Source organism: Sinohyriopsis cumingii, chromosome 13 (assembly GCF_028554795.1).
Source record: "Sinohyriopsis cumingii isolate HCF-2022 chromosome 13, ASM2855479v2, whole genome shotgun sequence".
NCBI lineage: Eukaryota > Metazoa > Mollusca > Bivalvia > Unionida > Unionidae > Sinohyriopsis > Sinohyriopsis cumingii.
Genome location: NC_142973.1, coordinates 51,992,419 through 52,010,036, shown reverse-complemented (window position 1 = coordinate 52,010,036; position 17,618 = coordinate 51,992,419). Strand labels below are relative to the sequence as shown.

Genomic DNA, 17,618 nt, shown 5'->3' with positions numbered 1-17,618 from the left:
CCAAGAAATCTATATGAGCACATAAATATTTCCAGGAAGAGGAGTTAATAATTCCATAAAATAGAAATTTCAACTCAAACTGGTCACAGCAAAACACCTTTAAGTGTCAATGGTTTATAGCCCAACTGACTAATTTTCTATAGAAAAGAGTTATCCACTATTTTAAGATGCAAAACAGATTGCCACATGAGGGTGACATGATCATGTTTCTAGAACCACATAGAAACTTTACATGCTTAACATCACATACTACCAGTATGGCCTTGATTTCATTCTGTGACTCATACACTAAGAAAGAGTAATAACTTTTTTTTTTTTAAGTTGTTTACTTCAATTCACTGATTTCTGAATCAAGGTCAGGAACTAGGTCAGCAATTAGATACAAACCCAAACCCAAATACATCCTTGCTGAAAGCTTGTGGCAAGCTTGCGGTAAGCTTGCGATAAGCTAGTTTGATGTTTATAAGCTAACATGGATGCTTGCGCAAGCTTGTACAAGCAAGTGCAGGCTTAGGCAAGATAGCTGGATATAACCGCAAGCTTGCACAAGCTTGTACAAGCTTTCTTGTTTGCTTCAGAAATTAAAACTAGCTTGCACAAGCTTTCTTGTTTGTTTCATACAGTAAAACTAGCTTGCGCAAGCTTACTTGTTTTCTTCAGAAAGTAAAATTAGCTTGCGCAAGCTTGTTTTCTTCAGAAAGTAAAACTAGCTTGCGCAAGCTTTCTTGTATGTTTCAGAAAGTAAATTTAAACTAGCTTGCAACAAGTTTTCTTCAGAAAGTAAAATTAGCTTGCGCAAGCTTGTTTTCTTCAGAAAGTAAAACTAGCTTGCGCAAGCTTTCTTGTATGTTTCAGAAAGTAAATTTAAACTAGCTTGCAACAAGTTTCTTCATATATATATATATATATATATATATATATATATATATATATATATATATATATATATATATATATATCCATTGCTTGTGAAAGTTTGAGACCATGTATCCAAGTAGCAGGCACCATCACTGTCACGCCCCTACGAAAACAAAGTCATGACTTGATGAACAATCATGAAGTGTTCATGAAAGTTCCTCAAGTAAGTTCATGAACTTCAAGAATTTTGATGAATCATGTACTTGAAGTTCATGAACACACTGATGAATTTTTATGAACTATTATAATATCTTTGAAGTTCCTGAAATGTCATGAACTAATGGTTGATGAACAATTCAAGTACTTTGATGCAATACCATGGTATTTCTTAAAAAAATGTATATTAAATATCTATATCATTATATTCATAAAATGTTCATGAAAATTTATCATACAAACTTCTCACAATATTAGTGAAATTTAAATAAAGGTGAATTTTTCTTCTTTTTTTAAAATGATATACTGTATAAATGTTCGTACAGATCTTTAATTCAATACTTGTTTACTTAACCTGAGTATTTCTGGATTAATATGGGAAAATATTTTCTGGCCAGCATCAACAAAATGTATTTGCTTTAAAAAGCTTTCAATGACTTTGTTCTAACGTTTTTTTTCTTCTCTCCATTACTGTTATAAACTGCATATTCTATTGACTTAGTCACTGGTTGCCAATTTGCAGTAAAAACCGAAATATATTAACAACGATTATTCTGATTGGATGACTTTGAAAAAAGACGTGATATGATTGGTTAATATACGCGCGCGATTTCAACAGTTAAGCTTCCTCAGAAACCAAAGATCATGCAGATGGTTAGGCAAAAACCTCGAACAAAAACCGTGGACTCCATGGAATGGACAGATGAGAATATTTTCAATATCATTTTTTTAAAGTAAGTAGAAGTGCAGAGAAGCGACTTTGAAGAATGTGAAGGAAATGATTTGGTGAGAGCAAAATTAGGCGGAAAAGCGTACCAAGCCCGGATGACCAGAATTACGGTGAGTATCTTTTTCTTGGTCATTCGTGATTATTTCAGTAGAAGTTATATGGATATTTTATTGGTTTATATATGTCATCATATTATTTATAACCAAGCTAATGACACGATTTTGTTCAGACCTAATTTAAACTTGCTCATCGAAGTTTTGAAAATCACTAAACATTATCACCCCCCCCCCTCAGTTCTCGATACCAGACGTGGTTTGATATCGATAGGAGTTGAGATGTTCAAGATCGTTTTCTTTTACATGACATCACTATTTCTATAATCTGATGTAATTTCGTAATTTAAAAAAAAAAAACTTAAGAAAATAGTTAATGCGTGAAACTGTTCACAATAAAAGTGCAAATAACAACGTGATGAAACCGGAAACAGGTATACGCAACATGCGGAGTCGGAGTGGATGCATTAGTGACATACTAAGGGCCTATACCACACAAGTCTGGCGTTTTATCAATAAAAAATGGCGAAAATATTTGAAAGCATGAAATAACCGTTATCTGTAATATATACGGTTATTTAGTGTAATGGTGTTGTCAAAAAAATGTCATATTTTACTGAATAAAACATCCGTCTCCTGTGACTATACCTATGGCTAGGCAGATTCAGTTAATATAAAACAGTGACAAAATTCTGCAATAATATAAAAGCTCAGTATTATGTGTAAGGGATTAAATCATTTTTGAGTTGGATCATATTATTCCAGTAAGTAAAGTGGGGTACAATGATAATGTGCTAAAAGCTAAAAACAATGTTGATCAGAGATTATCTGTAATTAACTAACTTTACCTTTTTTTCAGACCAGACAGCAGAAAAGTAAAATTGTTAGAGGATGAAGTTTGTAGGTTAAGGATGAAAATTTGAAAACTGGAGGATTCAAGATGGAAGAGACATTAAATTTTGACTGCTGCAACAATGTTAAAGATCCAAACAGTAATCAGATGGAACAGCTTAAGTTGCAGAAGGAGACATTCAGTAGTGACAATGGACAGGATTTGATTAAATTATAGACCCTGAACATCTTCACAAAAGAGTTATAAGACAGGTCAGTCTCTGGAAGAAGATTGGTCAGGAGAAACCCCAGCTGAAAGACAGCCCCATGACGATGAAATATGCTTCAACAGTTGATTGCAGGCAACTGCCCCAATATCTCTTGAAAATTTTTCAAAGAAAAATTACAGAACATACAAAAAGTGTTGCTAAGGGTAAAAAAAAAGAATATCACTTGTCAGTTTAAATTTATCTGAAATCAAATACAGTTTTTAAGATAATATGTTGCATTTTATACTGTATTAACCCCATCCCCCATCTAAGGTTATTGTATGATTCAGGATGAATAGGTATTTGTGACTTGTCAGGTTATCATATTTTGTTTTATAGGCACTGTTCGTGAAGTCATGAATCATTGAGAAACTTTGTTCATCATAGTTCATGAATATGTTCATGCACTTGTTCATGAATGATGATGATCCAATTTGTGGACTGTTTTCAATTCATGCACATTCTAGAATAATTCATGAACCTTTTGATGAACTTTCATGAATGGTTCTTGAACCAAGTTCATGAACAGTTCATTCATTATTCATGATCATTTCATAGGGGCGTGACACTTGCAGCTAGGGGAACACATAAAGCTTCTGCAGCCTTGGGTAAGCTTGCAGTGAATGAATGAACTTGAACAATGGAATTAAACTTAATGTTTTGGCAGAACAGATTTGTTTTCCACTGCATTGCAACTATAAGATTGCATTATTTAATCATTAAATATGCAGATTACTTCATTGGAATGAAGTAAAACTTTGCAATAAATTATGATAATTTGGTCCACCAGGAGCAGTTGAGTCTAAAATGCATTTTTGGACAGGGGCCTTCGGACTCCCAGACCCCCCCCCCTTCACATTTTCAGGGGTTTTTTTGGAAGGGGGGAAAACACAATCATGTCTGATTTTTGAAAGCCCAGATGCTTGTAGCAAGAAATCTCTGCAAGCTTGCAACAAGCTAGTAACAAGCTTGCGCAAGCTAGTAACAAGCTTGCACAAGCTTGTGTATACTTACTGTACTAGGTAAATAAATAACAAGCTTGCGCATGCTTGTGCAAGCTTAAGCTTGTGCAAGCTTGTGCAAGCTTAAGCTTTCGCAAGCTTGTGCATGCTTATGACACTTTTGTTAAATAAGCTTGCTGCAGTGTTCCAAATACAAGCTTGACACAAGCTTGCTGCAATGTTCCAAATAAAAGCTTGCCGCAAGCTTTATAAATAAGCTTGTGCAAGCTTGCTGCAATGTTCCAAATACAAGCTTGCCGCAAGCTTTATAAATAAGCTTGCTGCAATGTTCCAAATACAAGCTTGCCGCAAGCTTTATAAATAAGCTTGTGGCAAGCTTGCTGCAAGCTTTAAAACAAGCTTGCAATTTTGGTTTCTATTATTAGGTGTTTATGAAAAACAGGTCAAACTAATTTCTGGAAAATATCAAATTCTGGTAAATAAAATTACATTACAATAGCATGTAATGGATTAAAACAAATTACAACTATCAAACAAACAATTAAATTAAATAAAATTTAAATTAAATCAAATATATGTACCACTCCCTCCATAAAGAAAAAGAAAGATTTATCTAATAAAGCTTCCTTTTTACCATAGATTGATTACACATTATGTTTTTTAAATAAGTAACATAAGAAGAATTCTTACAAGTTATACAAAGTGTACATGAAATAATACATTTTTATATGCAGGGAAAGTGCATCTGCTATTAAAGTATCTTTTCCCTTGATGTGCCTGATGTCAATATTATATTCCTGTAACTACAAACTTCACCTTAGTAGTCTTTTGATTTTATTTTTCATCTTGCTGTTGATAGTAAGAGGGTTGTTATCACTAAACACAATAATCGAAGAAGGAGCTCAGTTATTGTAAACTTCAGAATGTTGTAATCCAATATCAAACCCAAACATTCCTTCTCGATTGTTGAGTAATTTCTCTGGTGCTTTTTTATTTTCTTGGCTGATCAACACCATAAAAACTGGTATACTTTGAAGTATGGCTTTTAAATTATCAAAAGCCTTCTGACATTTTTCAGTCCAAAGAAACTTGTTTTTCTTGCTCAATAAATTTATCAGGGGTTCAACAGTTATGGAAAAATTGAAACAAAATTTCCGATAGTATCCAGCCATACCTAAAAATTGCATCAGTTGCTTTTCACTAGCAGGCACGGGGAATTCAGAGATAGCCTTAACCTTAGGTTTAATTTGTCCATGTCCCATGATATGTCCAAGAAAAGTTACACTAGGATGGCAGAACTCACTTTTGGTTAAATTAATTTTTAAACTTGCATCAGTGAGTCTGTCAAAGAATTTCAGAATTGTTGCTTATTGTTCATTCCAGGTGTCATTGTAGATGACGAACGACATTGTCAATCTAAGCATCACAATTGTCTAGACCAGAGGTGATCATATTCATTAGATGTTTAAAAGTACTTGGCAAACCTTTCATCCCAAACGGCATCACTTTAATTAATAAAGTCCATCTGGAGTCACAAATACCAAAATTTCCTTTGATCTTTCCATCTGTGGAATTTGCCAAAATCCTTTCAGAAGGTCAAATTTGATGACATACTTGACATTGCTGATTTTATCAATGCAGTCATCAATTGTTGATAATGGAATTGAATCTGTTCGAGACACACTGTTCACCTTCTTATAATCAGTGCACAAATGGAAAGTTTTATCTGGTTTCTGAACAAGTATATATGGTGAACTCCATTCACTTTTACTGGACTCTGTGAAATCATTCTCCAGCAAATACGCAATTTCTTTTTTCAAGTATTCCTGTTTGAGAGGGTTCATCCTGTATGGATGTTGTTTCACAGGTTTGGAATTTACAATTTCAGCATCATGGAAAATTTTGTTTGTTCTTGTAGGAACATCTGGAAGCTCATATTCAAATAATAACTGTTTAACTCATTCGGCCTCAGAGGTTTTTGTCATTTTGACCTAAAATGTGTGTAGGAAAGACATTTGGGGGGCTATTTATGAATGCATCATAATACATTGGCTTTCAACAGATTTTCCATGAGACTAATACCTAGTTGTATTAGAAACATCATTTTCCATTGGTTATTTTGCTTGTGCATGAGCTGGAGGGTAAAAGTTGGAGTACTGTTGTTTGTTCTTTTTTTTTTGCTTAATGGACCCATCATTTTCATATGGATACCGCTCTTTATTCCAAATGCCCACCTTATCCTAGTTTTCGCAAAGATTCACCTGTCTGTGTGCAGTTCAGACCAGTCTGCCTTAGATCTGAGGCCAGAAGGTCTTAATTCCAAACAGAAAATCGCATTCCGACCACAAGCAAATTTTGGGTGGAAAAAAAACAGCTCCAAAAAATGAGGTATTTCCTTCAGTATTTTGTAGTGCAACTAGAACTTCCAGATTATTTGTATCATTTTAGAGCTATATCTGTCTGCTTTTTTTATAATGCCACCTACATTGGTGTATCTTAAATGACTTTGATGCTGCAGAGCTTGGAAATAGGGTATAGCCTCATCATGTCTACAGGTGGGATTTGGGCCGAATGAGTTAAGTTCATTCCTTCCTTGTTGTTGCAAATTTGAAAGTTTCTGGTCCAGATCATTCATAATTTCTCAAATCTGAAGATTTGTCACTCCAATATCAATAGAATCCTTTCACTTAAATTTTCACTGAGCGGGACAGGTACAATTAAATTAATTGCATGTTTAACCTGGCTATCTCTCTCAATATACTCCTTTAACAAGTTTATGTGGCAAGGCAATGTTCCTCCCTCCACCTCTAACGTATTCTTCTAAGGTATTATGATTGGTTAATGTATTCAAAGAAGAAAGCAACTTTTTTTTCTAGTAAAATATATTTGTTCAATAATACTTCCCAATCATGTTACTTATATCACCTCCCCACAATTACATCCATATAGAGATTGTGCCTTCCGCTCCATTAGTAACCGAAAAATTCACAGGATTTAGCACTAAACCATGTATAAAGGGGAGATCACTCTAACTGCCAGATACCTTTTTAGCTATAGTTTCAGCCTTTGGAGGGATTTGCAAGGTACTAGTACTTCTCCTAAGTAGTTATGATCAGGTAAGTATTTTTGGAAAAAAATTGGTGTCTTTCTGGTAGCTAAGTAGTGGGGCAAAGTACTAATATTTCCAAATGCTCTGATGGCCTAGTTGCTAGAATGTCTGCAATGGATGTGGCATGTTGCAGGTTCGAACCCTAGCTGAGTCATACCAAAGGTTTGTTAAAATGGCACTAACAACTGAAGCATTATGAAGTTAGTGTTAGGACCAGTTGGTCTGGTATCAGGATAATATGACTGGGTGGAACATTCTGTTACATGTCTGTGGCCATTGATGCCCCAGTGCTAGACATCACTATAAACTGCCACACTGCAAAATTCAAAGCAATATGAATTTTAAAAAATTCAGGCTATATTAAAAATCCAAATCACACACACATACACACTAATATTTCCAAGAGCAGCATAGAATCTGTGAACAATCCAAAACAATTTCATAGAATTGACAATTTGGATAAAATATTGATGATGTTGATTCATTTATTTCATATTAAAAGAAATTAGTATCCTGCTTTGCCAATCATCTGTGGTTATACTTTTTTAGGCCCAATACGGCATATGGACATCTATACTCATTTTGCATGAGATTTAAATAACAGATATTGTGAGCACTTGTCTGTGAAGTATCAAATACATAGTCTCATTACTAATGTCTAATTAAGTAATGTCATCTATTCTCTTTGTGAAATGTTCCTGATATTTTGATAATATACTTTACACAGAAATTATAGTAGTTACTGCATTTTTGAAATGGCATAAGCAGCATGAATAAAATTATGATTTTGCACCAGGGTGTTGTTTTCAAGTTTGGAGAGTTTAGCATATTGTACTGAGGTTTGCAGACTTTATAGAACATTTTGGATACTGTAAAACATCTTTAATTCCTGTTTTTGAGCATGAGCTAGACCATGAATTTAAAGTCACTTAAGCCAATATTCATTCCCCCCCTCCTCTGAAGTCATATCCAAATAAAAGTCTCTCCTGTTTCTTGTGTTTAAATACTATGGCTATCTATAGTTTTGAGAATGTGAAATATAATTAGGATAAGTTCATGCATGATGAGGAACACTGAAACTGACTGATTGATTATAATTTTAATTTGAATGCAGAATTTCATAAACATGAAATTTTATGTAATATTGTAATGGCTCTTCCTGATGTACGGTATTGTAATAACAGCAGATTCATCTGTGAACAATCCAAAACAATTCTTTATTTCCCAAATCACTTAATAGTCCCATTTATGAATACATGCTTGCATTAATAACTGATAACTAAACAGATCAGAAGATTAGTGCCACTTTGTCCAAATCCATTTCAGTCAGGTCTCTCTGTAGTGTTGCTTTGTCATATGTACAGAAAAGCCATTTTGTGCAGTATTATAGCACTATACCAAAAGTAGATCATTTGACCTAGATTTCATGCATCAGCAATCATGAATTTTTGCATTTAGTTCAGTTTCAGGGAAATGTGTTATCTTTATAGTCATAAAACTAGATAAATGCATGAATCCTGAAATGTACACACAACTGTATGAAATTGTTCATGCTTCAGCAATCAAGCACAGAAATTATGTCAAAATGAGGTTTTTGCACACTGTTGCTTTACAATCATAATATCTTATATTTGCCAGCTTCCTGAAGAGTATTACACCATGTTGTGAAATGTATGTTGTTTTAGACTTCATTGTCTATGTACACCTTTGATGTTTGGTGAGTTTGACTCTGTTGCTTGTACAATCAATCTGAATGCAAGCATAAGTCCTGAAAAGTGCATTATCTCTGTATTTTAGAAAATTATTGCAATCTACATCATTTGTGTCTTCATTGTCACTTGGTATTGATCACATTGAGTATTGTCTTATGTAAAATGGTGAAAATGATTATTTCGTTCATATCCCTTTCTCCCATAAACCAGTTTTATAAAACAAATTTTATTTTCTTTATCAGAAAAAACATGAATTTATTTGTTTGCTTTTTTTCATTTTCACATTATTTTAGTACATTTATCTAAGACATGATACAAAATAGTAGAGGGTACTTGAAAAAATGTAACCTATTTACTTAATTTTTCTTCTCCAGTGGTACCTCTTTCATAGAAGACCTTAAAAAGCTGATGTCTAGTGGGGCTTCTGACTCAGAAATCAACAGCTACATAGAAGAGTATCAACAAAAAGAGGTATTATGAATGGATACATTTTTGCACTTTTAAATTTTTAACAATTTCAATTTGTGTAAATTCTCACAAATTTCCATTTATGTAATTTGCTCACATCTCTTTGGTAATGAAGTTTTGTGGTGTTTAATTTTTATGATTTTTACCAGTTCATGAAAAATTTATAGACTTTTGGAGCATTGTAAAACAAAGATTATAAACCTCAACAGTGATGAGAGATATTTGAAGGAATTATTACATGAAAAGCAGTTCAGTTGAATGTGGTTCATATCATTCTCATTTGCCTAATTATAGCATATACTTGATGTGGTGAATGCAAACAATTGAAAGTCATTCAGATAAAATTTTATTATCTAATAATTATGTCAACAATATTGTTTATAATTTATGTTATACTTTATTAATCATCTTATTGTGTAAGAATAATTTTGGTTAAAATTATGAGTCATAATTTTTAGCCAATTCTGAAATGGAGATGTTTGCAAAATCTTAATACGGAGTTCTTTCTTTGAAAAATTAAAGTACAAAAAATAATTGTAAACTTATAGATTAATCTTGTTGAGATCGGATATCAGAATGATAGGTTAAGATGTTTATGTTTTAAACAACAGTGATTTTCGAAGGAAAAGTGAAATTAGTCTGCAATATAATTTCAAGCATATACACATGTATTCAAAGGAAATATTAAATGTTAAAGCAAAAGAAATATTACTGTGATATTTTTTTTAATACTTCCCACTGCTCAGATTGAAGGAGCATACTGTTGCACATGTCCATTCACTATGTTCCTTCATTTCGCATCTAATTTCTGTCATGCTTATTTCAGTTCAGTAAGTTAAGAGGGACTGTATTGATTACAAACAAATTTAATAATACTGCTTCACAATATGAATAGTTAGACCAAGTTTGACTTGCATCATTTTTCTGCACAATTTAGCTGAGTTATGGTTTCTGTTTTAAATAAAATTTTGCCCTTTAAATTGCATCATTTTAGTGGGGCACCCATGTTGTATTGACACATATCTTGTTCCTTACTCAACTCAGAATTAAGTCACAGATGGAAACAATGTTATGTGATATGAATTGTGTACAAAGTTGCATATTACATAAATCATCCTGAAGTCACCTGCAGAGGTGACTTTACAAAGATGTCAAAGATGTTCAGAATTTTTTGTCAGATCAAACAAGTGATTTGTGACAAGATTCACTTTCTCAGTATATTTATTCTATCTACCCATATTAGCAATGGATGTATTATGATAATCGCTATCTGTCCATAACTCTATCTTGTATGCTACTTGGTTGGTTTATTTAACTAAACATGACTATGTCTTGATGAACTTACTAATGTCTCCTTCAGATCTTAATCCTAAATAAAGTCTCAGACTGAGATTTTGTCTGCATGATTGAGAACTTCTCTGAAAATGTGTCTTGAGTGAAATATATCATAGCTTTATTTCAGATGAACAAAATTGGCTTTTCAGTATTCTTCCAAACTATAATCCATCAAATCCAACAAATAATATCATATTTAGATCCAAATGCAAAACCTTGTTTGCTCAAAAACCGAATTTTATTCCACCTTTTGACATACAAATTCAGAAGCAGTAAACATCAGACTCACCAATTGATGCAAAGTTCTATGTTCCCAAATTACTACCTTGGTTTTTAACCCCACCCCAACCCCAAAATATTTTTTCTTTGCCAAATCAAAATGTCTCATCCAGTCTATCCAGTTTTTCAGTGATTTAGTGAAATAACAGCATTCAACTGAGAATTTACATCCCTGTGTATACAGACTGTACAACAGATAGATACATGCTTGCAGCTGCTATGGTAACACCACACTGCACTTTGAGTCAGATACTGGGTATAGCCTCTATTTGTTCTATACAAATTACAGTATTACTCAAAATCAAACATTGAAACCTCTCAGAAAATGAATTCCATCTTTGATTCTTATTACCCACTGAAAGCTTTCAGGACCTTAAATTGGCAAGATGTTTATAAGCAAAAAAGATTGGTTGTTTGCAGTTTTTTAAAAAAAACTGTTTTTGATATACGAAGGTAGTTCAACCTACTCTTGTAATAGCTTTTAATGAATAACTTTTTTTTAAATATATAATTCATATAGTTTCAAATAAATATATGCAAACCTATTTGAAAACAATCCAAAATATACCTCAGTTGCAGTCTTGTCATACAGTAAGTATGTTGCAAATTTAGACTCACTGAAACTTTATCAATCAGTAAATAAAAAAACAAATTTCTTCCTTGCAGTAGTTTCTATTGTTATATATGCTTTTGCGTCCCATGCTGTGGCAACATGGATTCATCATGTATGAACCATTTGTAGGCCATTATGTGACAGTGCTAGAGCAGTTTTTGGCATGCACGGGACCATTCGGATACATTAATTTTGACAGAGAGAACATTATGTATGACAGGCTTGCCATTGCCACATTTTCCAATATTATCATGGTACAGCCTAGCCATTTTCATGCATAAATAGTACATTTCTATTTTTCTGAGGACAGTATTCAGTGTCATTATCCTGTGCCAAGAATTTCTTATTCTTTCTTTCTGCTTGCTAAAATGACTGATTTGAATAATCAAAACAAAATATTTTTTTTTCATTGAACACTGAAGGCATTCCCACTTTATTATATTCTTGCGGGGACATCATCTGCTATGCATCTGTTCTCCTTGGGCATTAAGAATCTAATGCCAGGTCTATATTGCATATTCAAACTGAACCCATTAAGTGAAGTCCATAGAGTTGCTGCTGGCATCCAAACTGTCATTGAACAGCCAGACTTTGCTTTGCTTCATCAGTTTCCACCAGAAACTTAACTCAATGGTTATCCACTGAATCATTCACTGACAAAATGAACAAACTATTATGGATAGCAGCAGACAGTCCCCCAGGACAGTATATATGATTTTGAATAAATTCTTTTTAACTGGATCAGTTTTTTTGTTTTGTTTATAAATTATTATGCTTAGGTGTTTGCTTAAGCCTAAATGCCCTTTACAGGAAAAGCAACATGAAGCAGCCCAGCCAATCCATAGTCCATTGAACTCTGTAGGTGTTGTGGTAGGAATGGTGGTGGTCAATATAAATATCAATAAAAATATTGCTGCTATCATTCACCAGTCCAAACAATTAATCCTTGAAACAAAGACATGACATATGGAATTCTTTTGATTGGTTGGTGAGTGATAAATGTATATATACTAATGCATATTAATGTGGACTCTGTTTCTTTGAATGGTAGTGAGTGTAGAAACATTGCTTAAGCAATTACAACAGCAAACAAGAGAGAGTTAATTTGAAAACTGAAAGGAACTGAGACATCCATGCATCAAATGGCATTCAGATTAAATAGTAGATTATTTAAATTTTAGGCCAAAAGCAGACAGCAAAACCTTGGAAGTTATGAGTCTACCAATCCTAATGAAGAGCTGGGCTACAGAAGCACCATAAGAGCACTTGGAGATAGAAATCCAGCAACAATAGAGTTCATGAGGGCACCCAGTGCCAGCTTTGGATCAACTATTCCAGGAGGTAACTACTCATTTAATTCATTTACTTGTATTACATACCTACCTAATATCATTATTTAGCAACACTTGAATTTAAAAATTATATTGGTTGTACAGTAAAACCTGTTATGAGAGACTGCCCCTTCTGCCAACAAAAAAACGGTCTCTCAAGATAGGTGGTCTTTCATAGCAGGTTTGTACAAAAAGACCAGTTCCCAAGGTCCAGTTTCAGAACAATTTAAAGAAAAATAACCACAATCACTGTACATATATTCTATTCTTTGTTAATAGTTCTTGCTAAAGTATTGTATGCATTCATCTAAAAACAGAATTAAATAGCAATAAAGATATACATATACTTCTGTCATTAAACATGAAATCACATTTACATTTGAAAATCACATATTTTAGCATATGAAATTGTTTCTGATTTACTCCATTTCCTTTTTAACAGCCTAATTTGTTTTACTGACGTTTAAACTGCTTTTTTGCAAGTGTCTGCTCTTTTTACTTCTTTCAGTTACAATAATTATTTTCTCCAGCATTAAAATTTGTCTCTTTTTTTAGTTGGAGGTTTGTCCATTGTTATTAAGGTTCTATGTGTTAACATTTTTAGTGCTCAGTTGTAATATCGAACATGAAGACGGTTTTGACAGGGCTTTGGGAAAATATGAAAAATCTATACATTTGCATTGCATTTCTAACAATTAATGAAATAAAAAGAAACAACTATCTCATCCATAAACAGAACCATAAGTGAACAGCTTCGTTCCAAGAAGACATAGAGGGATTAACTCAATAAACAAAGTGTGTAACCCGGTCAAACCAACTTGAATAGACAACAGCTTTGATTGGGATGTAATCCCTTACATCAGGGGATAAAACAACAATCATCACAAGTCTTGAACACTATCAATTGAATCCCGCAAATGATTCTCTCTTGCTGGTTTAATAGACAGTGATTTTATTCACCCTCAAGCAATATGGATTAACTTTAAAAACAAACAATATACGCAACCACTACATCAGTTTTACAATGGTAACTCGTGACATGTACAATAACCTGGTTTATGGACTGTAGCGTCTACCACTAGTTGCCACAGTCTTTTCTTTTTTTTAATTATTATTTGTGTTATGTTTGTTTTTTATCAGAACAATCATTACTAATTATGTGGTCGTTGTAACAATTCATTACATATAAGTCAGTGGTGTCTACATTCTCGCTTTATGGTCATTCATAGGGATGCTGGGTCCTACTCATGCATATGGTCTACAATAAGGTCGGGAAGCAGGCTAGGTGCAGAAATAATTTGTCTTGTTCCCTGCTTCATATGCTCCCTGCGTTACTCTCCCCTGTATGAATAGCGGAGAACAACACAAGGAACCAGACAAGGAATAATCTACATGTACTTTGGTATGGTTTACAAATCAAATCATAAAAACCTATAAGCATACCTGTACAATTTTGGATATCAGTAGCCAGTCTTTTTTATATATTTTGTTTTAGAATGGTATGAGTGGTCATTGTTACAAGGATTAAATAAAGGTCCGAGGATTATATTGTCAAAATGCATATTTTGCCAAGACATCATGGTCGTTGGTCACATTCAGCAGGTGGTCGCTCATGACAGCATTTGTATAATAACATCGATCCGTGCATTACGATTGTGGTTGGAAATGACAGGTGGTCGCTCATAGCAGAGGTCGCTCATAACAGTTTTTACTGTATATTATTCTGAATGCATTCAGGTTCAGACAGTTTGCATTAGCACACATCATATTCAACATAATATTTGCATGCACTTCTTTTTGTTCAAAACTTGCTGAAAATATGTCAACTTCAGTAAGACTTAAAGGAAATTGGCTGCTAAAATCTAAACATAACAATGTAATGATTTTCATAAAACATTATAATACATGCCTGATGTCTTCCACTTGACAGTAAATCAGTGCTAAGACATATCTTGTATGTGCTCTTTTTTTATAAGAGAATGTTCCAGGCATGGGATCTATCAACATTGCTAGAGAGAGCTAACTCTTCTCTAGTAAAAGTCATAAAGGTGATGTATGCATTCAACATTGATTATTTCAGTAATGGGTGTCATTTTTTAGAATTTTAATTCTTCATACCTTTAAATAGCAATTATACACTTTATTTTTATGCTCATACATCCATATTCCTTTGGAATGGTACTAAGATCTGCCTCGCTTGGTGCTCAGCATTAAGAGGTTCAAGTGATAGGTCTGGTTGGCCTGGTGTCAGGATAATGTGACTGGGTGGGACATCATGCTACATCACTATAAACTGTCACACTGCAGACATCGTAACGATATGACTGAAATTTTTTTAAAGCTATGTTATAAATCCAAATCACACACACACGCACATATTCCTGCATAAGATTATATGAGTACATTTCTCAGTTGGAGACCTCCCAGTACTTTCCTTATTTTCTGCTTATAGCAAGAAAACAGGCTGGTTCAATTTCAGAATTTGTATTACAAATTCATTACATTTTGATAGTATATTGTACATACTCACATATAAATCGACTTGACTATAACTCGACCCCCACCCCATTTTAGGGCTACAAAAAGCCAATTTCTCTTTGGTCCTCTGTTAAGTCGGAGGGTATTTTGCTAGATTGATTGGAAAAATTCAGACCAAACCAGTGTAAAATACAATGATATTATTGAATTAAATATGTTAGATATAAATTGACAACTTAAATTCTTGTAATAAAATCCATTAAAATCCATGCTTTGACATTTTAAATCCATTTACCATATATACTCGTGTATAAGCCAAATAATTTTGGAAAAAATAAAGGCCTAGAAGAAAGGATGTTGGCTTATCCATGAGCCAAGGTCAAAACTTTAAACACTTTAAGATGTTTTTTGTTGACTTCCATAATGGCTGTATATCTTGGGACACAAAAAAAATAATTTTATTTCCATGTTTTAAGATGCATATGCATGTGAAAAAAATACATTCTCGCTGTCCAAACACTTACTGAATTGTTATAAACCACTATGATTGCTTTTGTTATTATTTAAATAAAGGTAAATAAAGACTTCATAATTCACGGGACAGTTCAAGCTTACCTGGAAGAGCTGACTGTACAACATACAGTATTTACACAGTGCAAATCATGCCTAGCATCACTTTCATCATTGTTTATTCCCAAACATATTAGAAGCAGATTTTGCTTTATTCATTTTTTCAACCAAATCCCATTCTTACATATAACACTTCATCTAGTCGGTAATAGCTCTTTCATTTACATTGATCCATATGCTCACAAGTTACACTTTTTCACTGATATTAGAAATGTTACAGACTGAGGTAATCTTTATGAAAAGGTACACATGTTCAATTGTGCAAGGCGCAACCAGCATTACTACATGTTCATGAAAGAATGGTAATGCTAAAGGCTAAAATTCTGAATATAGATCAGCTAAGATCATCATCAGTCTATTTTACTTTTGTGTTTTGGCTGAACAAAATCATAATTTTCTACACAGTGGAAAGCTGGATGTTTTGGTGTCTCCCCAGTTTATAATTGGCAGATTTGTCTTTTGTTTTCTGACAGCAATACAGGCCAGTTAAACATTAAAACCCAGAAACTGACTTGGGTTAAGAGAGAATTTTGGCTGGCAATTATATGAGTACTTTGATGAGTAATTGCCTTTCCCTTTGTAATATTAGCACAATTATCATAGTTTGTAAAATGGGGTATAAGGTAGCTTACATCAGAGCAAACTACAACTCAGTGTTTATGGTATTAGCATAATTTTTGAAGCATTATTTCTGAAACTTCATTATTGTATTTTGGATTTTTCATTAAAGTTTAGTGCAGTGGTACCCATGGTTCTAATCCAAGGGATGTACATCATTTAGCGGAATGTATTTCATTCAGAGTATTCAAAGCTACAATATACATGCGGTGGTGCCATTATGTAAATACTTTCACTAGCCTAATTGTGAGCATTGAATCAAACCTTATTGTTGTTCATTGTTGTCATACTGGGATAATATTTTAATGAGTTAGGTATTTACAATTTCAAGGCAAAATGAAAACATTTACTGGTGCACTGATATAAAAAGTCTAATGCAATGACGCATAAATAAACAACAATCGAGTCAAAAGTGAGAAGTAGTATTACAGCAACCCATGAATGCTCAGTTCTTGTCATCATTCAGTCAAGTTATATACAATTCTGAATTAGGCAAAAGCAATAAGAAAACAGAAAATCAAATAAATTTCTTTACTTTTCAAACAAATTTATATCATTTCTATGTAATAATCTTATATGCCAACCCTGAGTGAGTTATACTGGTAATTTTTGCTAAGGTAAGTTTGCCTAAATAAATTCAATAAGAACTTGCCACGTATATCTTGTGATGTCTCTTACTTTTGGGTCAGCTTATGCATGATGGGTCATGCACTTTTTAGTGTTTAAACCTATTCAGTTTGTGGGGGTCAGCTTATATGGGAATGGGTTTATTCATGAGTATATACAGTGTATGATAAATCCATGAATTCATTTATAGGTCACATACTGGTTAAGAAATTTTTGTTCAGAATGATACGATTCAAAATATCCCATAATATGTAATATGTTAATTCCATATGTCTTACAAATAATTAAAGTTCCACGTTTTTATGATTCACAGGATCCTGTCAAGGCAATATCTTAGTTCATCATGTACAATGTCCAAGAATTAATCCACATTGTGTGATAAATTCTAAAATCCTCTATCATCGTATAGTCATCATAAATCATTATATAATCATCATAAATATTGTCCGACTCCATTTCCTCAGTTTTACTGTCATATGTTAGTACTTATGTACAGACT

General features: G+C 33.2%; 1 protein-coding gene across 1 annotated transcript in view; it reads left to right on the top strand.

The window, feature by feature from the left end:
• The window catches only part of LOC149785555 (uncharacterized), a 59,650-nt gene extending 50,430 nt beyond the window's left edge, over positions 1-9,220 (top strand). The window contains exon 13 of the mRNA XM_089979906.1: positions 9,115-9,220. Within this exon, the coding sequence (XP_089836032.1) occupies positions 9,115-9,220 (106 nt within the window). The remainder of the gene's footprint in view (positions 1-9,114) is intronic.
• The last annotated feature ends 8,398 nt before the right edge of the window (positions 9,221-17,618 follow it).